At 31.4% G+C, this 24,301-nt stretch overlaps 2 protein-coding genes, 2 long non-coding RNA genes and 2 pseudogenes across 4 annotated transcripts; 5 read left to right on the forward strand and 1 right to left on the reverse strand.

The window, feature by feature from the left end:
* Window positions 1-50: 50 nt before the first annotated feature.
* Window positions 51-5,341, reverse strand: LOC146916383 (uncharacterized). The gene is made up of 5 exons (XR_015015024.1): window positions 4,772-5,341; window positions 2,716-2,842; window positions 982-1,054; window positions 571-750; window positions 51-467 (listed from the first exon to the last, which is right to left on the reverse strand). It is a non-coding gene; the product is annotated as an uncharacterized LOC146916383 (long non-coding RNA).
* On the forward strand, window positions 3,421-4,371 carry LOC146916384 (beta-phenylalanine coenzyme A ligase-like; annotated as a pseudogene).
* A 2,112-nt stretch (window positions 5,342-7,453) lies between the features above and the next one.
* LOC146916385 (uncharacterized) lies at window positions 7,454-8,896 on the forward strand. Its single transcript, XM_085717788.1, has one exon. The coding sequence runs from the start codon at window positions 7,454-7,456 to the stop codon at window positions 8,837-8,839; it is 1,386 nt and encodes a 461-aa protein (XP_085573914.1). The 3' UTR covers window positions 8,840-8,896.
* A 428-nt stretch (window positions 8,897-9,324) lies between these two features.
* LOC146916386 (putative glutathione S-transferase parC pseudogene) lies at window positions 9,325-9,997 on the forward strand (annotated as a pseudogene).
* A 4,377-nt stretch (window positions 9,998-14,374) lies between these two features.
* Window positions 14,375-16,591, forward strand: LOC146916387 (uncharacterized). The gene has a single exon (XM_085718523.1). It carries the CDS (start codon window positions 14,750-14,752, stop codon window positions 16,382-16,384), a length of 1,635 nt encoding a protein of 544 aa, XP_085574649.1. The 5' UTR covers window positions 14,375-14,749; the 3' UTR covers window positions 16,385-16,591.
* A 470-nt stretch (window positions 16,592-17,061) lies between these two features.
* Window positions 17,062-20,788, forward strand: LOC146916388 (uncharacterized). Its single transcript, XR_015015025.1, has 3 exons — window positions 17,062-17,290; window positions 19,693-19,861; window positions 20,450-20,788. It is a non-coding gene; the product is annotated as an uncharacterized LOC146916388 (long non-coding RNA).
* Window positions 20,789-24,301: the final 3,513 nt, after the last annotated feature.

Below are 24,301 nucleotides of genomic sequence, written 5' to 3' on the forward strand. Positions count from 1 at the left end.
ACAATACGATGACATTCTTCAGAATAAAAACACTGAATAGGTCTTACTCATTCAAGACAATACTTAATCAATATCATTTTCACATGATAACACACAAAAATATTCCAATTGCCTTCATGAGTCTTTATGTTTCAGAAGGTCTCACTGATAATTGGAAATTGAATTACATAAGAGAATATATCATATCAATATTTCTGTCTCTTGCAAGTTAAAAATAAACAAATATCACCATAAAAAATAATGTCCATGCAAGCAATGATACTGACTATCTTTATTGGGGACTTTTCGAAGAGCTTCATCCATCATTTGTTGAACTGATTTCCCTTCTGCAGGATATTAAGGAAAACGTTAATGTCAAATAGCTTAGGAAAATGTTAATGAACTGATTTCCCTTCTGTATTTAACTTATGCATAAAATCGCATTGGATAAGCCATAGGAGCTTAGCCTCCAACGCAGCGTCCTGAACCTATAAAAGCAAGAAATTGAAAAAGAAATTAAATTAAAAACAAAAAAGTTCAAAAAAAAAACTAATTAGATGAATGAAGATAGTACTAAGGCATGTGGACTACCTTCACTCTATTCTAACATGCAGGCCGCATGTATAGATATATAAGATTCCTTTCTTTGATATTTAACATTTATCTTCATTTTGTTGGTGTTGCTCTTTAACTATTTACAAAAAGAATTGAGCCCAATGTTGTCTCATCATCAACGGCATCTTTCTCATTTGGTGATGGATCATCATATATCTACAAGTTCCAACACAAATAAAACAAGTGACATGATTTTCATTAATTATACATAATAGTAAAATGTTTATGTGTCTACAAATGAATACAATAAACCATATAATAATTGATCAATATGCAAGTTAACTATTACTATAAAGTATTCAACAAAAGTATAAATATGTTGAGTAAACATGTAATTTTAATAAACAATCAGTCGCAATCTCAACGAAATAGTAAAAGAAATTTTACCTTTCAAGAACGAACTTAAAAGTCTCGTTTGGCTCATTCCCCAGCGAACAAAAGCAATAAATTATATTATCATCTGCAAGACAGAAAACAGAAAAGCAGAGGCAGTAAACAGAGGGAAAAAAAAAACACACAGCAGTAGGCATCCCCTCCCTTCAAAACCAAACCAGCAACTGCAAATAAAAAGGAAACACCGCGTCATAACAGAACCAAAAGAGCACAGAAACTGCACAGAAACAGTCTCGTATCACCAATGGGAGGACTGCCTATTGAACCAATCATTAGGGGACCAATAATATTCAAGCAACAGGCAGAGGAATACCTTCATTCTGCTCATACACCACATCCATAACAGCAACTTTATATCATCAACCATGTCATTAACATCCCATGTTTTGCCTTAAAAATACACTATTTTCTAGACTTCCAAATCAACCATATAGTCCTATGAAAAATTAACCAAAAACCTCTCCCTTTTATTTTTTTTCACTTCCCTACTCACAGTCAAAATGAACAAACAACTTATGCTGAGTTACCAAATTTAAACCAAGCCGATGGAACACCATACTCAAAACCTTAAAGGCCGCATATGACAGTGTAAAAAAAGATGTAAAGAGGTTTCTTCACACCCATCACACAAGATGTAATATCTTGCTCGATGAGATACACTTGAACCAAATGTACATTATGTTTTAGTTTGATTTGCCATTAGACGCAATATCTTGCTCGATGAGATACACTTGAACCAAATGTACATTATGTTTTAGTTTGATTTGCCATTATCGTGATTATGATAATGTTATTAAATTCAAATTGAGTAATTGGTATTAAACCTTAGACCCATTAAATTAAAAAAAAAATCAGTTTGATTTGCCATTAGGCACATCTTGATTATGATAAGGGATAAATTACACTGAAATTTAATTGATATGGAATAAATATTACATACACTTAACTGCTGAAAATTACACATGAACACAATCACAACTAAAAAAATTAACAAAGCTGAGACACACAGTGACCCAAATACTACTCTCACTAATTGATATCAAGGGATAAACATTACAAGCACTTAAGAAAATACATTCACAATCAACAAAAAACATTACAACACAGCCGAGACACACAATGACCCAAACCAGCTTTTTCATATGATGAATTAGAAACATAAAAAGAGCTCGCAGATTCATTCCAAATTTCCACCATGAAATATGGTTAAGCATATGCAAGTTAAAATGCCACATCAACACTCTCTGGTCAACATATGATTGGGGGAATATGAAATTAGAAAGGGACATTTGATGTGAAATCCTATGCAAGTACAAAATTGATGTGAGAATTGTAGGAACTCCAGATAAGGGTTATTATTTAACTGAGTGTCACTATTTGGTGAGATCCTAACACTTGAATTTTACTGCAACTCTCTGCTACCTTAAATGCACCGAGTGTCACTATTTGGTGAGATCCTATGAATTTTATTTAACTAACTAGGAAAAATAAGGGTTTTACAAGCTAGCATTGCTCATTAACAGATTATGTTTTCTAATTCAGACGAAACAAACAAACAACATCAATAGTATATAGTTAAAAAAAAAAAAATCTAACATTTAGTTTAATCAACTCAAACTCAAAATCATCCAACACAAAGAGCCCAACTTTAAATTATTTCAACCACAACAAAAAACAAATAAAAATTCAAGTGAAGCTAAAATCAATATAATGTTATAGAAAACTTACAAGTTTGAGTTTCACGCTCTGGAGAAAATCTAGGATCGAAGATGTTCCGAATAGAAGAATAGAACGAAGAGAAGGAATCGAGTCACTTGTAGTAACCTTAAGTCGTGAACAGAGAAGTAAACTCAACCTGCACCATTCAAACAAAATTAATCAATCATAATAAACAAACCCAATGCTTTATTCAACTACAAACAAATACTAAAGTAACCCATAAAAGTATAATAATATAATGATAAAATTCATGTGCATGAGAAGATATTTATTTTATGGTTATTTTATATTAAATAGTAATACTAATTTTATACTTATTTTATAGTACACTTCAATTAAGGAGAGAGGAGAGAAGACAAACCTTCAAATATTCTATGGTTAATGAAAAGAATATTCATTTTTCAATTTATTTATCTTGGCCTATGTAGAGAACGTCAAGCATATATCTATTAGCTACTTTATTGCTATATATGTTTCACTCTAGATATACTATAGTTAACAATGTCAAGCATATATCTACTAGCTACTTTATTGCTATATACGTCAAGCATACAACTGACATAGTTAACAATGTTAGTCCTAGTACTTTACGAAAAAAAAAAATCCTTGTATATACTATAGATGTTGTTTATGCTGCACACTTATTTTGCCACAGCCACACTACATTTGCATTGACAACTAGCTTAACACATCTATCAATTTTGCCAAAAAATAATGTCAGGAGAGGAAATTTGGTAATCCATTGAAGAAGAATCTAGCGAATCTCTGCCTCCATTTGATAACAGAAGTGGCTACAATCCACGAACAGGAATTTACCATTCTCTTGTCATGCTTGAAACCAAACATGAAATCCCAACAAAGCCAGATCTCTACACTGCAACTCTTGTGCTATCACAGTTCCCACAAGGAGATCTTGTTGATGCAAGAATTGCATTCATTGACTTAAGTACTAACTATAGTGTAACCTGCGGTGAGATTCGTCGATCAGTTTACTCACATGCAACAGCTTTGTTCCATGGACTTGAGTTTAGAAAAGGTGCTAAACTACATGATTCAGAAATTCCAAAACAAGTACATGATTCAGGTGCTAAACTAGCTATCTCAGAACCAGAAGAGTTACACAAATTGGTCCCAACTGGAGTTCCTACAATTCTCACCACTGGGACATTTGATGGAAAGTTTTTATCAGTTGAAGAGTTAATAGAAGGCTGCTATGATTCACAAGAGTTTCCACGTGTTCATGTGGAGTGATCAGACACTGCCGCTATACTTTACTCTTTAGGGACTACAGAAGTAAGCTAAGATGTAGTTTTGACACATGCAAATATCATAACCATAATGAAACTACTTTGTTGGTCTGCTGATGTATCTACAACACAAGACGATGTTTTCCTCGCCTTCATTCCAATGTTTCATGTCTATGGACTGATGTTCTTTGGATTTGGGTTGTTGTGTGTTGGTGTTACTACATTTTTGATGCAAAAATATGATTTTCAAGCCATGCTTGTCGCTACCGAGAAGCATAAAGTTAATAACATACCAACAGTGATCCACTCATTGGTGAAACAATATGCTAGCAAAGATGGTTGTGATTTGTCTAGCCTAAGAAGGGTTGGCTCAGGTTCTGCACCTTTTAGTAAGGGACTTCATACACACAAACCATGATGATTGTTTATATTCATGTGCTTTGTTATGCATATGTTTTCAATGCATAAATATGATGTAGTTTAACAATCATTAAAACACCATTGATTACAAAAACAGGTCACGTTAACATAATGACAAAAAAAAATTGTGATCACTATTGATTCACAAACATAATATTTATTCACCCAATAGTTGAACAATCATTATAACACTATTGATTCACTCAATCATTCAAACTAGTATCAATTTTAAAATTATAACCAGATGGAAAAAAAAATCAAAAATTTAACAGCTATGATCAAATGGGTCGGCAATAATTGAATGAAATTCATCAAATATATTCAAATTTTCATGCTTCTGAACCAAATAACAAATACATCTAAAACAAAGCTGTAATCATAAGGGAAAAAGATAGTACCTTGAAGTAAACCCGAAAACTCAGAGAGGTGAAAAAGAAGAAAGACAGTTTCAGTTGAAATCAGACCCTTTTTAAACCAGTAATTGAATGATGAGAGGGAGGTTTTACGAATATGAAGGTTTGGGTGAGGTTAGATCAATGGGTAACCGAACCAGTAATCGGTGAGGTTGGATGAATAGGATGATCTGTAGTAAATCAGACCCTTTTGAGAACCGATTAAGTAACTGGAGAGTAGAAGAGTTTGATTGAACAATGGACTTAAGGTATGATGAATCTGGTTTTATTGAGTAGCATAGTTTGATTGAGGGTACGATGAAGAAAAGATTGAATCTGGTTTTATGAATGGACTTAAGGTAGTGATCGTATATACATAGAAACAAGCTTATTTTGTTTCTTTGGGTTTTTTTTTTGTTTTTTTTTTGTTTGAGGGGAATTGTTTTGTTTCTTTTTTAGTTTTTTAGTTAGAGTGGGAGTAAGATGGGAAAGTTTAAGTGGGTCCAGGATTGTGAAGAAAAGATTATTTTGTTTGTTTTTTAAAAAAACATACGGTGAAAAGATATCATACCCTTTTTTTTTAAAATCAGGTTTGCAATGATATTTAGGAGTATAAATAGTTAAGTTGGTTTAATCTAAAGATTTAAAAGTTGAAGGTCATGGGTTCGAATCTTTGCAAAGAAATAAAAACATTAACATAACAATTAATATAATAATATTTCAAACCTTTTTCCTTAAAATCAGTTATAAAATAATATTTACAAGTTTGCCACCTTGTTTTTATTTCATGTTTGACCCCATTTATTCTTAAAATTAGGTTTTGAAACTTACACACTGAAACAAAATTTACAATATATTTACAAAACTGCCACCTTATTTAAATTTCACACCTTTTTTTAATAAAATAGGTATAATACAAATAATTCTTATGTCACTTTTGCACTAGTGTTCGAGCCAGTTTTTAAAACTGTTGTATGATAGATGTGATAAATGAAATTCTAACATGTGTCATTATCTTAAGATACTCAATGTGAAAATTATATCTTGGAAATTGATAAAAAGAGCGAGCTAGATAGATAAAAATTTAGACCGTTAATAAATGTAGAGAAAGTAAACGTGTACAAATATAAATATCAATACCCTTAAAAATATATATACTCCATCTCAAATTATATGTCATTTTAGCAAAATTTGTTTGATTAAATCACTGGAACTAAGAAAGTTGATGGAAGTGTTAAATTTTAAATTTGTTTGTAAATTACTATTGATTTTACAATTTTATCTTTGACGAAAGAGAATTAATTTATGTTTTCAACATAGTATTTATTGATAATTGAAGAATAAGAAAAGTAAATAAATAGGGATATGATGGTAAAGAAATAATTCATGCTTTTGAAAATACATGTTGCAATTAAGCACTTCTTATATGTCAATGTTCAACTTTGACCGTTATTATATTTAATTATCTACAATAAAAAATTATAAAAATATTTATCGAGACAAGTCAAACAACATCTTATATTCCATCATTTGTATTTATGCATTAGGGTGTGTTTGTTTACTAAATTTATTCCTAAAAATAACAAATGTTGAAATCAAGAACTTCATATATGTCAATGTTCAACTTTGATCGTTATTATATTTAATTTTCTACAGTAAAAAATTATAAAAATTAATATTTTAAAAATATTAATCGAGACAAGTCAAACAACATCTTATATTCTATCATTTGTATTTATGTATTAGGGTGTGTTTGTTTACTAAGTTTATTCCTAAAAATAACAATCCTTTGAATATATATAAAGATTGAATTTTATTCGAATGTATTTAAAAAAAATGTTTAGTTAACATTATAATATTCTCAGGAACCTTAAAAATAGGGAGATTAATAGGTAGTTTACACATGAATTTATTCTCATTTTCAAGGAAACAGTATTCCCACCATTTTCTTTGGAATTTTTTTTCTATCCACAAGAACATTTTATATCTACGAATAAAATTAGTAAACTTGTAACAAACATGTATATTTTTATCATTTTATTTCCAAGAATCTAAGAATATGACTTAAAACAAACGCAACCTTAGTTAAAAAGTATGGTTAAAATAAGCCGTCTGAGTAATACACATTGCAAAAATACGATACACTCTCCAGCCACTATAATAAGTAAAAATGTATTTTTTTAGATTCATTAAATAAATTATGTATGTGTTCTATACTATTGATCACATATATTATTTATTGAATGAACTTGTTGCTTATAATATTAACAGAAAGATATGTATTTTGAGAAAGAGGAAGTGTAGTTGAAAATATTAAAAATGTTTACAAAAAGGGAAAAAAAAATTCAAAAGGATTTTATAATCCGCGATGGAGCAACAAATACAAATCCCTTTTATGAAATCCATGAACGCGGATGAGGAGAAACAAATTACAACCAAAACAAATCAACGTGATTTCATACTGAAGCGTTCTCCTTTCTTGTTTAATTAGTCTTCGAGCAAAATGTTGTTTACTTTAATGCTGATGAGCAGGTTCGTTTCTTACCCTCGCAATTTTCTGATTCCATTCCAATCACACTCATCTTCGACGATTAGGGCTTCTTTATCTCAATCTCATCATCCATTATTTCATAATCCAATGATTTTGATGTTAACAATGATGTTTCCTCATTCCATCGAATGCTTCGGATGAATCCTACCCCATCCATTGTTGAATTTAACAACATTTTAGGTTCCCTTGTTAAGTCTAACAACAACCATTATCTCACTGTTATTTCACTTTCTCACCATCTGCAATTCCACAGAATTATGCCTGATATTGCTACTTTCAACATTGTCATTAATTGTCACTCTCACTTGGGGGAAATGAATTTTGCTTTTTCCATATTTGCTAAGATTCTCAAATTAGATCATCACTCCACAACTATAACCTTCAATACACTTGTCAAAGGCATGTGTCTTAACGGTAAAGTCAAGGAAGCTCTACATTTTCAAGACCATGTGATTGCACTAGGATTTCACTTGAACCAAGTTAGTTATGGTACTTTGATCAATGGCTTGTGTAAAATGGGAAAAACAACTGAAGCCTTACAAGTGTTAAGACAAATTGAAGGGAAATTGGTCAACCCTGATATAGTAATGTATAGCACAATCATTGATGGTTTGTGTAAAGATAAACTTGTAAATGATGCCTATGAGTTATATTCTGAAATGATTACAAAGAGAATTTCTCCTACCGTTGTCACTTTCAATTCTCTAATCTATGGATTTTGCATTATTGGTCAATTGAAAAAAGCCTTTGGTTTGATCCATGAGATGATATTGAAAAATAACAACCTGGATGTTTATACTTTTAGCATATTGGTTGATGCTCTATGTAAGGGAGGAAAGATGAAAAAAGCTAAAAGTGTGATAGCTGTGATGATGATAGAAGGTGTGATACCAAATGTTGTTACCTACAATTCATTAATGGATGGATATTGCCTAGTTAATGAAGTGTATAAGGCCAAACATGTGTTAAGCATTATTTCTCGAATGGGAATGACTCCTAATGTTTATAGCTATAGTATCATGATTAATGGATTCTGTAAGATTAAAATGGTTAATCAAGCCATGAGTCTCTTTAATGAAATGCACTGCATAGGAATTGCTTTTAATATGGTAACTTACAATTCTCTAATTGATGGTTTATGCAAAAATCGTCACGTTGACAAGGCTATTGCGTTAGTCAAGAAAATTAAAGACCAAGGCATTCAACCAAATATGTACACATACAATATACTTATTGATGGACTATGCAAAGGAGGACGACTAAAGAATGCACAAGATGTTTTCCAGAATCTTTTGATTAAGGGTTATAATCTAAATATCCGAACGTATACTATTATGATTAATGGACTTTGTAAAGAGGGCTTGTTTGATGAAGCAGAGGCCTTGTTATCTAAAATGGAGGACAATGGTATCATTCCTAATGCCGTAACTTATGAAACTATTATCCGCGCTCTCTTTCATAAAGATGAGAATGAAAAGGCGGAAAAATTTCTTCGTGAAATGATCGCTAGAGGTCTATTGTAAGAGTTAATCTGGGTAAGATAAATTCTCATTATTTAATTGGTTATTTTGAATTTTGATGTCAAGTATACAATCATTATGATCTATTCATTTATTTATTTTCAAAGGCTGGATTATTCAATGGTCTCACTATCACTTTAATTTTAATAAATGCCATGTGTTGATATGTTCATTTCTTTGATACTATGATGGTGCCAATGGTTGATTCAGTTATGATTTATTATCTTTCATTAATCTTACAATTTGCTGCAGTTGAGATCTGACTTTGTGGTTATGAACTTAAGGTGGATGTGGGTTCTGTAGTTGCCCTTGGTTAAAGAAGAAATAAAAAGTGACTTTGAGAAATCTCACTTGACTTGACCAAGGTTGTCAATCGACTATGATATAAAGACTATTAAGCTTTATCTCATTTTCAACAAGTTTTCCATCAAAAAAGAAAAGCACATTATCTAAAAATCTAGTTCTTTCCAATTTTCTCAGCTCTGTGATTGTCTTTGACAACGGCAGAAAAGGGATTAAAGTATGAGTACAAGGAACAATATCTTGAAAAAGAGATCCAAATGCTTTTGCAAATGAACCAAATTCACAAGAAGATAGTTCTTATCCATAATGGAAAACACATATTTGAGTCCGTCATTATTGTTGCGTATATTGATGAGGTTTGAAAGGATAAAGTTATATTTCTACCCTCAGATCCTTATCAGAAAGCTCAAGCCATGTTTCGGGCTGATTTCGTCAACAAGAAGGTTGGTGATGTTGGAGGGAGGATATGGGCTGGAAAGAGAGATGAGATTGAATTGGCAAATAAGGAGTTGATTGAAGGATTAAATGAATTGGAGAATGTGCTTGGAGACAAGCCTTATTTTGGTGGTGACACATTTGGGTTTGTTGATATTTCTTTGATCCCTTTATATAGCTGATTTTATACTTATGAGGAATTATGCAACTTCAAAGTTGAGGAGGAGTGTGAAAAACCTATTGCTTGGGCAAAGAGATGCAAGCAAAGAGAGTGTGTTTTCAAATCTGTTGATGAGGAGAAAGAGGTGTATGGGTTTGTTGTTAACTATAGGAAGAGGTTTGAGTTGGACTGAGAAGTCACTTTGGACTCTGAGAAATTGAAAGAAAGAAAGGAAAAAAACTTGACTTGACCAATTCTGGATAGAAGCGAATGTTATGTTGATCTTTGTTTGGTTCAGTTAGATTGTAATTTGATCAATTTTTATATATCAAGTTTAGTGAACACTTTGATGAGTGAGGAAAAAGTATTTGATTGGTGAGATCATTATTTCGCACATCATACAAAATCTGCAAGTGTTTCTCATTTATTCTGTTGTACGATGAGAGTATTATTTTTGCACATTAATATGTCTATCAAAATTGTTGGGTCACTATAAATATTTGACTTCAATCATATCTATCTTATAAGTCATACATATGGTGATTTGTGATAGGATATTTACCTGTCTAAAATAATGTTGCAAATTGACAAAGATTAGAAAGCGAATCTGGTGTCTGATATGACACAGACATATGGTTACATTCAATTAATTATTTTTTACAAATTATTGTCGGTTTTGACGTGTCAGTGTTAGTTTCGTGTTGAGTATCCATGTTTGTGTCGGTGCTTTGTTAAGGGACTGCAAGGTGTCTTGTATTACATATTCTCTTTCCTGCATGGATTCATTCCCATTGAGAAGATTATTAAAGCACCAAATAATGGTTAAGTGGCAATAGCTATCACAGAACATAACCTTTCATTTGATTTTGGGATTGACCATGGAAGGTAATGCTCTTTATGTTTCCTTCATAATAAAAAAAATAATCTCTCAATTTTCTTAAGACCCTCTTTCAATTCAAAATGTTTGGTACTTTCAATGTATAATGCATTTTTATTATGCTCTTGATACCCCGATTTTTGTCTCAATCTTTTTATGCATTTGATCATTTTTATTTATGTCTTTATTCTTGACAATGATTTCTATCCTCATTCTTTGGACAAGAGAGGAGCACATATTAGGCCTGCAATCTATCCTTGATGAGATCTTGATTCTTTCCATTTAATGATTTCAGATTTCGAAACAGAAATTGGTGGCTGTTATTTGGTTTCGATATGCTTGAGTAGCCTTAATTTCATCGTGATTTCAATCTCTGCTTTCCACTGTGTATTCATTTGTTCATATAAATTTTGGATATTTTCATATCTGAGTATGTATATTTTTATTATTACTATTTGAGTTGTGTGTCCCATAGCTTCCCTTCTAGCGAGTACTATCTTTATTTGTAGGAAGGTGACCTTTTGAACAAACTGTCCGCGTTTGGAAAATAACGTTTGCAGATCAAGCAACTATTAGGAGAGTCTGGGATTGATTGTTCTTCGCCTTTTTTTGCATTTTTTTTCTTCAAAACCTTATTTGAGACTCATCTATGAGCAACCATTAGAAGTAAGTTTCTGAGATCTGAAATGAGGAGTTATTTGGCTCTTTTAGATGCTGAGTGAGTAGCATATTATGTGAGTTTGAGAGGATATATCTCAGGCTAAACTGATCCAGCACTCAATCAAATGGGCTATTTATACATGATATTTTCTAACAAATGTCTGCAACTGTAATTCCCCTTCATTCTATTTTCTAGTAAGTAGGTTCAATGTTATAGTGGTAGACTCAATTGACTTTGATTAAATATCATTAGTGTCATGGATTCATAAAATATGTCACCTGTCTGTATTGTTACCTTGAAATGAAGCAAACTTACTTGACCCTATGCTCTTATCTATCTAAAATAAATGAAAACATGTGAAATTTGTTGATGTAGCAATATACATCTTAATGGCATTAGCTACATGACAATTCATCCCAATATGCTAAATGTATGTTCTATTGACTTTCAGTAATATATCCATTTTTTGTTATTACCAAGGTTATCAAAATCGATACTTTACTTAAGTTGAAGGGGAGTAGCAAAATCTGGACTCGTAAAATTGCAATCAAAATCGAAGGATTTTACTCAAGGACTTTTGTAGAATCGATATAGGATAGTAAAGTCGGGACTCGTAAAATCGCAATCAAAATCGAGGATTCTACCAAAACAAAAATCTTGATTCTACCAAAACAAAAATAATGCTAAATATATGTTGATTGAAGGAAAGGATGATGGATTGAAGGAAGGAGGCAATCTAGTTAGATTTAGTTCATTTTGAACTAGATGAAAAGTGAACAATCCCGTGCAACTATTGAGGAAGTGTGGGGGAAGTGAAAGAATGAAAATGTTTGGCCTTTAGGGTATTTATAGAACCGGGTCATGGATTCAAATTGAGTCAATTTACGAACCGGGTTAAAAATTGACCCTTATCAAAAAATGAACAAAATCCTTCAAAATCCATCAAAATCCTGTGATTTTGAACGGATTTCACGATTTTGTGCGATTTTGATAGGATTTTGCCTGTTTTTGGGACTTTGCTATGGATTTGAGTCATTGAAGCTACACAAAGTCGCAAAAACCAGGATTTTGAGACTTAAGTCACGTTTTTTATAACAATGGTTATTACACATTGATCTGTAATCGGTTCAATATGATTCTTGATCAGTCCATTTTAATGAAGTAGTGCTGATGGCAGACAATGAAGATCGGGGGAGGATTGAATGTATAGTTTGCTACATAGTGATGGTTTGAGGTGAAATTGCTGGTGTATGTATTATACTGTTATAGTGAGAATAGGATGTATCGAGAAAGATAGTAAGTATCTATGAAAACATTAAAGGTTATTGTCAATGCCAGATACAGAAAGATAGTAAGTATTTATAATTATATGAAGACAAGGAAAATGTATGGTTTTGAAAATGAAAATTAGAAATTGTTGATGTACAAAGTGTAGCAGTATTTAATAACATGAGGTTTTTAGTTGATTTATGCAGTGTGTGTATGATGGAGAGAAACAAATTAAATAACTTGGATCAATGAGTATTGTGTCTAGAGTCATGTGGTGATAACTGAGGTGTGTTTGAGAGGGTTGGAGTTGTGGCATGAGAGACTACACATACACATATGTGATTATATATGCTTGGTAATGATTGTATTTGGGAAGCCATTTGACCTGACATTCCATCGATAAACTTACCAAAAATTATATCACAGGATTCTGCTTCTCCTGGATTATAACTAGTCTTCTAATTTCATGTCTTTGACAGCTCAATGACGCAGGTATGTATAGGGTGTGTTCGTTTCAACTTTAAAAAAAAATATATTTATTTTTTTTGTTAAAAAAATCTAGAGATATAATTTTGTGAGATTCAAAGAAAAATTGAAGTTATTTATGTTTGTTTACTATACGAAAAAATAACTTTTAAAAAACCAATAAGTTTTAACGTGTTCATGTGCTACTTCTTTGTTTATTAAAAAAAAAATTGGGAAAAGATAATCTTAATTGCTTTTCATTTGAGTTAAAAGTGATATTTTTTCAAGGGTTAATAGTATTTTACCCCATGTAATATAAGTCATTTTCAGTTTTTTCCCTGTAAAAAAAAAAGAAGTTTGGATTTCATCTCTGAAATATGAAGATTCTTTGGTTTTAAACCATCAAGATAGTTGATTGTACTTTTATGCTTAGGTGGCATGCTGAGTCAACATTTTTTTATTATGTGGCACGTTGACTTGTAATTATTTTTTTTACAATTATATTAATTTAATAATAAAAAACAATTTAAAAATTCTAAAAATTATTTTCAAAAATTTTAAAAAATAAGAAAAAAATTATGATTTTTTTTTCGAACTTAATTAAAAAAAATTAGAAATTAGATAAGCACTTTTTTTTTCAATTTTTTCAAAAAATATTATCTATTTTTTTGTTTTTTTTTAATCACGAAAAAATATTTTCCATAATTTTTATTTTTTGTAGAAAAAATAAATAAACTTTTTTATTTCGAAAGAAATCTAAACTTCTTTTAATTTCGAATTTGTTTTTCCAATTTTCAAAATATTTAGTTTGTTACAATATGAAAGTGCAAAATATATATATACATTATGAAAACTAAAAAACTAATATTCACAACTTCTACATATTAACACAATAAAAAAAGTTGGCAGATAGGCACTCGTCTCAACGTTAGTAGTAATAAAGGAAATATTTATTTTCTTCAATAAATAAAGGGGAATTAGTCACTTTACTCCCTGAATGGGAAATGAGTATTCATTTTAGTCCATGAATGCAGAGAAATTGCAAAACAGTCCTTGAATGTTGATTTTGTTGGTCAATTTCAGGGACTAAAGTGACTAATGGAGTCTACTTTCAAGGACTAAATTGATTAACAGAGTCTGCATTGAGGGACTAAATTGACTAACAGAGTCTATTCTGAGACTATTTTGCAATTTATCTGCATTCAGGGACTAAAGTGACGACTTTTTTCCTATTCAGTGACTAAAGTGACTAATCTCCCATAAATAAATAAATAAATAAATAAATAAATAAATAAATAAATAAAGGAGATAGTTATTAATTTACACGAACAAGACTAACCAAAACCAAATATATGTTTGTCAAAAAAAAAACCAAATATATGTTTTATTCTCAAATTTATTATTAAACTCAGTTATCCAATCATAATTCATTTTAGATTAAATTCACTTTTAATTAGGGGGTGTTTGGTTCGATAAACACATCCCAAAACAAACAAAAAAAATTAACCAATATCCCACTTTTTTGCCACCGTTTGGACCATAGTTAAAAAAAAAGAGCTAGAGAAAAAATGAAATGAAAGTAAAAGACTAAAACAAACATTTTCCCCTTCTTTTCTTTAAAATAAATAAAAAAAAAAAAAAACATTTTCCCCTTCAATACCCTAATTGTGATTGTCGTCTTTCATTGTGTTGATTCCCACTTCTTCTTCAAGCTCCGTTTTTTCCCCTCCTCTCCACTGTGAAATGTTCAGGTTTCGTTTTTCTTCGTATATTCTCTCTTTTCTTTTTCCCTTCTTAAGAAGAAAATTACACTCCCACTCTAGATTTGTTCTCAATACTGTTGATGTTGACAATGCTGTTTCTTCATTCTATGGCATGCTTCGTATGAATCCTTCTCCATCCATCATTGAATTTAACAAAATTTTAGGTTCCATTGTTAAGACTAACAACAACAACCATTACCCCACTGCTATATACCTTTCTCATCAATTGGAACTCAACGGAATTACGTCTGATATTGTTACTTTCAACACTGTCATTAATTGTTACTGCCATCTTGGTGAAATGGATTTTTCTTTTTCTATGGTGGCCAAGATGCTAAAGATGGGTTATCACCCGGATACCATTACCTTTAATACTCTTATCAAAGGTTTGTGTCTTAATGGTAAGGTCAAGGAAGCTTTACACTTTCACGACCATGTGCTTGCACTTGGATTTCACTTGGATCATGTTACTTATGGGACCTTAATCAATGGCTTGTGTAAAATAGGGGAAACAAGAGCTGCCTTGCAAATGTTGAGAAAGATTGATGGGAAATTGGTCAAGACCGATGTGGTAATGCACAACACAATCATTGATAGTTTGTGTAAAAATAAATTGGTAATTGATGCCTATGCGTTATATTCTGAAATGATTACAAAGAGAATTTCTCCTACTGTTGTCACTTTCAATTCTCTAATCCATGGATTTTGCATTGTTGGTCAATTAAAAGAAGCATTTGGTTTGTTCCATGAAATAGTATCGATAAACATCAACCCAAGTGTTTATACTTTTAATATATTGGTTGATGGTTTATGTAAGGAAGGAAAGATGAAAGAAGCTAAAAATGTGATAGCTGTGATGATGAAAGAAGGTGTGATACCAAATGTTGTTACCTACGGTTCATTAATGGATGGATATTGCCTAGTTAATAAAGTGCATAGGGCCAAACATGTGTTAAGCATTATTTCTCGAATGGGAGTGGCTCCTGATGCTCATAGCTATAGTATCGTGATTAATGGATTTTGTAAGATTAAAATGGTTAATGAAGCCATGAGTCTCTTTAATGAAATGTGTTTCAAAGGCATTGCTCCTAATATGGTAACTTACAATTCTCTAATTGATGGTTTGTGCAAATCTGGGAAAATCTCCTATGCTTGGGAGCTTGTTGATGAGATGCATGATATTGATCAACCAGCTGATATATTCACTTACAATTCCTTAATGGATGCTTTGTGCAAAAATCATCATGTTGACAAGGCTATTGCGTTAGTCAAGAAAATTAAAGACCAGGGCATTCAACCAGATATGTATACATACAGTATACTAATTGATGGACTATGCAAAGGAGGACGGCTTAAGAATGCACGAGATATTTTTCAGGATCTTTTGATTAAGGGTTATAGTCTAGATATCCGAACGTATAATGTTATGATCAATGGACTTTGTAAAGAGGGCTTGTTTGATGAAGCAGAGGCCTTGTTGTCAAAAATTAAGGACAATGGTATCATTCCTGATGCTGTAACTTATGAAACTATCGTTCAGGCTCTTTTTCATAAAGATGAGAATGAAAAGGCGGAGAAACTTCTTCGTGAAATGATTGCTAGAGGTCTACTATAATGGAAATACCAAGTAAGATGATCTCTCATTATGCATTTGGTTTTTTTAATTTTGATGACAGCTATCCAATATTTATTTTTTATATGTTTTTGGTGCTTTTTATTTGGTGTTATCTAGTTTAATTGATAAGAGACCATTGCAATATTGTAATTTGTCTAATAATTTTCTTATACACTTGAAATATTAGAGTCTAGACTCCTTTTTCGTGTTTATCCATTACTATGATATATTTTAGGTGTTTATGTCTCTAGTAATATTCCACCCCTGTTATGGTTACTGTAATTATTTACTTTTAGAAATGTAAATATAGTTATGTCATTGAAGTCAGCTTGGGAAATGCTCTCTCTTTCTCAATGATTTAAAACGCGTATAGTTATTTGTATTGCCTACTACTATGTTGGCTACCGATCTAGTTGTGCCTTTGTCTTTTCCTATTCACTAAGACCTTGAATTAGAACGTGTTGATTTAAAATTCTGTCATTGTTTGTGTGAAATCGATGTTTTATTATGATATATTTTTGTATATTGTCATTTTCTTTTTTACTTTATAATTATGTTTCAGAAGGTTGTTATCTAGTATTGGTTGTGATTTCTGCTTATGTAAATCGTTGGTCATTGCATAGAAACTGTTGTTTTCATGTGTATTTATAAATGAAGGGTTTAGTGAAGCAGAACCAATGAGTGATTTTCTGATTGCCATGATGAGTCAACTTCTGATTTGTAGATTCATTATTTATCACATTCAAAGCCAAATTGATGTGCTTAAAAGCTAGTTTGCATTTATGTTTTTAGCAGAATAAGAGGTTGGTGTTTCAATACACATATTGATTAAAGTTGTTAACTTGGATTGACAGGAATAAGAGGTTTCATGTAGATGGAGAATGCATATGCATAACTGTTTTGAGAGTATGCATTCTATCTTTCTTTTCCATCTTTTCAATCTATTTATGTTTTCCATTCTTTGGGAATTTTAATTTTTTGTTGTAGGGAGTTAATCTCCTTATTTTAAAACAATTTGTTTTGGTTACATAAGCTTAAGCATGTAAAAGCTTCTTGAACCCATGTTTGATACAAACATTTTAACAGAAGTCAAACTTTTGCGGATCATTGTTAACAAAGTTTCAAGGACTTAAACTAGTATTTCGTCAATCATTTTTAAGTTTGAACTCATATATCTGATTCCTAATTTTAGTTTTCTACCTTTAACTTATCGAAATATAACAAAAATAAAGGACAATAAATGAATTTTTATTAAAGAAAAATGCCTTTAAAAATAAAACTTTCCTTATTAGTAGTAAAAGGTTAGTGCTATAAATTTGGTGTTGCCATATCATAACGCTCATGTGTGTTCGAGTTATGTTTATGTTGCAGCAGATACTCTGCTAGTTTCAAAATGCATTTTTGAGGTTTGCATATAGCAATATTGTGAGGAAAAAAAGTTGAGATATAGTTCATGTCTTTCTTTTTTCTTTCGCATATTTTGAAAATTATATAGTGAATCATTTCTTCTTGAAAAAAAGGACATTTCTTTGCTGGCATGACTATTTGTGGCTCCTATTATGATTTGCTTTTGTTTCTTAAATAAATTTCACTGATACATAATATACTGTTCTGTGCTGGATGAAACCAGTCTAGTGGATATTTTTTTACTGCTATTGTTCAGATTTCTTGTCTAAAATATTAGACTCTTTTTGTTGTGTGCTTTAAGTTTCCATAACCTTACATGAAATACATTTAAAAGAATGGCACTGATGGAAACTCTATGTTAACAAGTTTAGTATTATTCTCTTTGTTTTTTTTTTTTTTTTTTTGAAGGAGTATTATTCTCTTTGTTCTTATCCATCTTCTGTGTGATATTGGTTCGATCATGGAAATGGTTTGCAGCTAGGTGTCACTGTTCCTCGTGTATTTTCTATGAATTGTTTGCGAATCCATAGTTGGGTAGTTGTTTTTGGCTTGGGTGTATACTGTTGAATAGATTTTTTCTTTTCTACTTTTGAAAAAGTAATAAATATTTCCATTTAGAACAACCAATATAGCTTGACAGATTTTACGGGATGAAGGTCATAGCTTTTTGAGATAAGTGTTGATTCTTTGATCAATGAACATTTTATTTTGGACAATCTAGTTTTGACAGATTTTATGGTTTTTGGTAATGTGGACAATCTAGTTGTCTAGAAGCTAAATCAATTTGTATGCAAAAAAATATTTATATATATTAAAGCTGGAGTGTATTAGATTGGAACCTTAGAAGTTTCTCTTTGGTTTGAAGAAATTGAGGTATATGGAAAATCTATGGTTGCAATTCCTTCAAATGTCATTTTTCTGTCAAGTATTTTGCGGGAACTTGTTTTGCTGCAAGCTGACAGGACTGACACACATCTGTGATATATACTGTGACCAGAGAAATTTGTATGATAACCATAGTTCAGTCCTATCAGCATTCAAGTTGGAAACAACAGGAATACGAACTTGATATCGGTTCAATTTTTTGCTAACTACTAGAAGCTAACTGTTACAGCTTACCACATAATGTATTATGGCCTTGTCTGATGCTTGAATTTAATTTGGAACTGGTAGTTGTAAAAGTAAGCAACGTGTGTTACCGTAACTCAAGCATGCTACTCTTCTCTGTGCGTAACCGTAACTCATTTCCCGCCTACACTATTGGTGAGAGACTGATATACTTCGGTGATATTCTTATGAACCTGATCACATTCTTAGGACCTGAATATAACCATTATTGTCCTTTTCTGTAACTTATTTTACTGATGCAAACAAAATGCTATTTTTTACGATCCGCGATCAACAATACTGATAATTTAAATAAATGGCCTGACTTACCTACGATGGCCTGTGGTTTGTTTCTGTAACTTTCTGTCTTGAAGTATATGCTGGTTCTCCCATGGTTCGATTGTCATTGGCTTCCATTACGGGCCTGTACTCTTGACATCAACATTCTGGTTCTGCTGTCACTGCCTTGCTGCAAAAGAAAGTAAGAAGGTTTGACAGGTTTTCTGGTTTTTGGTAATATGACAATTCGGCTGTCCAGAAACTAGTGCAATTTCTAACAAAAAATATATAGTTAGGGCTCCAGATTTGCTAATAGGATTAGGAATGATTTCGGATGACCCTAAATTAGAATTTCTTTGGTATTTACTAGTTGCTTGCTTCGATTATGGGCCTTTTGTCGAGAATAAAAAAAAAAATCTTTCCTTAAATTTTTTGTATCTCTTTATTTGGTATCTATTCGTTGCTTCTATTATGGGCCTTGAACAATAAAACTTACTTGTTTTTTAATGAGCTAGATGTACCTTTTAAGTAAAGAAGTTGAGGAAGGCTTTGAAGGATGTGGTATAGCACTTGTAGCTGGTTAATGCAGATGAGAGTGACAAAAAGGCTTACTCACTGAAATGCGATATAGCTGTTGAGCAACAAACACATCACTTGAAGGGTTACCAACAAACAAGCTTAAAGGTAATATAACCGCTGGGCAAGTTCTATGAATTTCATCTACAACTGAATCTTCCTCAATTGATAATGATATGTGCTTAACAGTTGAGATGAAGGTTCATGAACTATACACCTATTTGACATCTACAAAATGGTTTATTTGTGCTTGATACCTTTTAGGCTAGTTTACATGTTTTGACAATCTTTCCTGTTAGAAGGTTTCAAAAACCACTTAATTAATTTAGCAAACTGAACCTTCTTTGCCACATTTAATTCTAAATTATAAACCTTTTTCTGAAAGAGTTCGGAGTTGAGTTCTAATTTCATGTACAAAATAATCTTTCAAATCATGAATTTGATTGAATCACTTTTCAGTTGTTTAATGGCTTGAATTGATTAAGGTCTGCTCAAAAGTGTTTCTTTATTTCCTTTATCTTGCTATCTTATTTTGTATGACTAAGAAGCTACAAAACAATTGGCAGCAATGAGATAAAAAAGAAAAGAAGGGAAATAATTGAATTGTGACTGGTTTGATTATTGTAGTTATCTTTGATTATTATCACAGCTGCATTATTTATTTGGTGCCATTGTTTCACTTATTTTGATGACTAGGAAATGAAGGTTTTACAAAGCTGACATATACAAGAGGTACAGAGAACAAACCACTTGTTGCGGGATAAGCATTCTTAGTATTGAAGGATAGTAGAAACACATTACATTGTATATCATTAGTTTTTGTCGCACCCTTCAAACTCGAACATATTTCTTAGCGAATTACACCTTTGGCTTGGAGGCATTGTAAAACTTAGACAAGACAACCTAAATTAAGTTTCTGATTTCTCTTGTTTGTTTCTTTGTATATTGATCATTTCCATATTATCAGTAATAGATTTGTTACGAGTATTTTATTCAAATTGTTGTGATAATGTTACTACAATGTTGAACTTGATTAAGTATATAACTTTAAATTACCTCTCTTAGAATATGATGTAATATTTATAAACTATCAATTCTATTTTCAATTTTTTCTTTCAAATGGAGGCTGGATTTTTTTTATTTTTTTTATCATAGTCATTAGGCTATTGTGAATAATTAATTGATAATAAAAAGCATAGGGTATATAAGATTTTGTCAAATTTGCAAGTATCAATATCTTCTTCCTAGAAATTTGTTAGGATTTTCATTTTATTTCTTGTTTCAAAATATTACATGCTTCTGGGAAGTCCTTGTGTTGCACCTCTTTAAAAAAATAAAAAAAAGATTACATGCTTTAACCTCTCCCTTGTGTGTGTTGTCATGACATTTGCATGCTGCTGCATCTTCTGCACTCGCAACACACAAATAATAGTCATACAACATATTTTTTTCTTCTTATTTCCCACTAACTAGTAACTACGTACTAACTAGTAACTACGTATGTTCAGGTAGAAACTAGGAAAACCTTACGTGCCAGTGCCACATTTGTAGGCTTTGGTGCTTGTTGGTGGCAGTTTCAACTTCATATATCCATTTACCCTTCGTACACTTATATTATTTTCTTTTACTTGCATGCATGTTCGTACATCTGATCTATCCAATTACCTTCAATCAGTTAACTCGTAGAAGATTCATGTAAATGATGACTCCAAACTTGAACTTGGAACCTGAAAATCATTCTGAAGACTTTAATCAAGTAATTTGCAATGAATCCTTCAAAGAATCACGCCATGATAGTTAATTAAGGATCAATAGTCACTCCATATAGGAGCTGCTGGGAAAAACTCACATTAATTTCTCATGTACAAAGTAGGGTTTCATTCGGTGGTTGCATCTTCACCTTCAATTTATTAGTTCTCACTTGACTGCATTTTCTCTTCCGGTGCACCATCATGCTTGCACCACCATCATACTCGCATCATCATCGTGATTGCAGCAAGTACAAGTATTTGTTGTTATCCTCTTCCAGTGTTGCGAGACAACAGCTATAGCTTCGATATGGCATAGAGGAATTTGAACAAACCGCTATTTACCGCAATCGGTGATTGACAACATTGTGCTCTTCAAGTTTCATGTTTTCACTTCAATGATGTAGAATATTTTTTACTGCAATGAGTTTTTTTTAGTTGCTGTTTCTAGGGTAAAATCAAAAGTTGAAAAGCTATATTGTAAAGAACGGAAGATAGTTGATAGTGCTTTTGGTGATACAAATTTTCAAGTTTTGAAAAAATATGGTTGCTATTTGGTTGAATGAGCAGGGAAGTTTGACCCTGGAATTGATCAAGAGATAGAAAGGCTTGTCGTGATTTTATCAAAAAGGAATAAGAACTGTAAGATCCTGATATTTTATATACATTAAAAATGTACTTCGTAGTAATTTTCTTGATATATGTTTTATTCAACAACTTATTTACGTGTAAAGAATTTCATAAACTTGTACACCCTCTATTTTCAATTAATTAATTAATTAATCACAACCTCTAGTTTTATGTAATTTATCTAGTTATCTGCTTTTGATTGATCAATTGTGTGTGAGTATAATAAGATAATCTTCTGTGTATTTGTCTCCAACATAGTAAATCAATTTAAATTTTACTAATTATTGAATCTATCTACTTTTATTTAAACCAAAATACGAGTTAGATTTCTATCTGAAGTGTTAGTAAATACTGTAATGGGAATTTCTCATATTTATAAATATATATATATATATAATATTGACAAGGAGGTAGTAGCATGAGGAAAAACTATAGTAAATCATGTGTATCTTTAGATACTTTAAAGGTTATCCAAAAATCTTTCCTATTGTTTTGTATGTGGTTATTTTGTGCTTAGTCAATGCCTATTTTCACTCAAATTATTGTTACTTATTTAACCGTGAGTTTCCCTTTTGTTTGCTTGAGTCAAGGACACATCTCTCTGATTAGTCATGTTATGAGTGGTTTATAGTTCTTTCTCTATCTCTCTAACCGTAGTAGCCTGAGTTGCAAATTAGGCTTATTGATCCTTGAATCTTGGATACCAACTACCTATCTTGCAAATTAGGCTTATTGATCCAATACTCCCTTCCCAATCCTATAGAATTCTCACAAATCAGCCTCTCACTTTTCAAAAGTAATCACGGCTCCCTCTCTTCATTATCCAACTCAAAACAATTTTCTCAATTTATCGGGCAATTCATGGTATCTGTTTCTGTCAATTTTGGTTTATCCCGAAACTCTCCATCCTTCTTCATATGAGAGCGGCTTTGAGACGGTTTAGAATCGTGGCTTAGAACGGAAAACAGGTAAGGGCACTTCCCTATACAACTCAAAATTAGACATTGGATTAGAAGTCTGTAAAGTATTTATATGCTGTTTGTAAGTCTGTAAAGTATTTATATGCTGTTTGTATGCTAAAAAGAAAAAGATATTAATTTTAAAAATAATAATATAGTACCTGAAATCCTTGTATAAATTAATAAAATTCTTATTTTTTTAGTATATACATGAATATATTACTTCCTGGAGAACAATGCTTTCTTTACTCTACGGTGAATAGATTAATGTAAGTTCAATGTCGAGCATATATATGTGACTATAGTTCTTGGAACAAAATGCTTAAGTCTTATTTTATTTTCCAGTACGGTTAAAAAGATTTGTAACAAGCTAAATTGGTAGTATAGGTATAGTTAATTACTTAATTAATTATTGTAGCTAACACAGTTAGGATGAATTAAGTTGATGGACAATGAAATTTGCTTATTATTCATGAAAATATATGCGTGGGTAAAACTTATTATGTGGACTCTGGATAAAATTTTGATTTAATTTCTATGTGAGGGTATATGATTCGGGCTGTTGAACATAAGTTTGAGACTATTATGGAACTAAAATAATGAGAAGAGAAATAAGACTTTTGTGGATGAACTCTTTTGTCATGTGCATGATAATGTGTCATTACTTTCTGTGTGGTTGCCTAAATGGTGGGGATTGCATTTATTTTCATTATCATGTCATGGCATATGCATCTGTGTGGTGCGTTAGTGGCGGGTTACAATTATATTCTGTGTGGTGCCTTATTGGCGGGCTGATTATATCCGCATCATATAGTTTTAGGAGCATGCATACACATATGCATTCCATAAAAGTTCATGAAGATTGAGTCATCTTCTTTAAGAAATTATGTGCAGCTGTAAAAGAAAAGAAAAATAATAATGCAAAAGGGATGAAAGCTTAATCTTGCTATTTTTATTTATATATGTAAGCAAGCTATAAAAATTTAGTGTGGTGAGTAATGTTTTTATTTTGACATTTCTGATGAATAACCTTGATATTTAATTTCAGTGGTTTCACTTCCTTTTTATTCTGTTTTTTCTTAAGGCCATATAACTAATACAAGGTAAAATTCTTCTGTATCTGTTACGTTTATTTATTTTACTCTCTAAAGTTTTATGAAAACAATCTAATTTTTAGCAGAAGGGTAGTATATGTATATTTTCTGATTTTT

Source organism: Medicago sativa, chromosome 6, assembly GCF_051527215.1.
Source record: "Medicago sativa cultivar Bolivia chromosome 6, Bolivia_mono, whole genome shotgun sequence".
NCBI classification, from domain to species: Eukaryota; Viridiplantae; Streptophyta; class Magnoliopsida; order Fabales; family Fabaceae; genus Medicago; species Medicago sativa.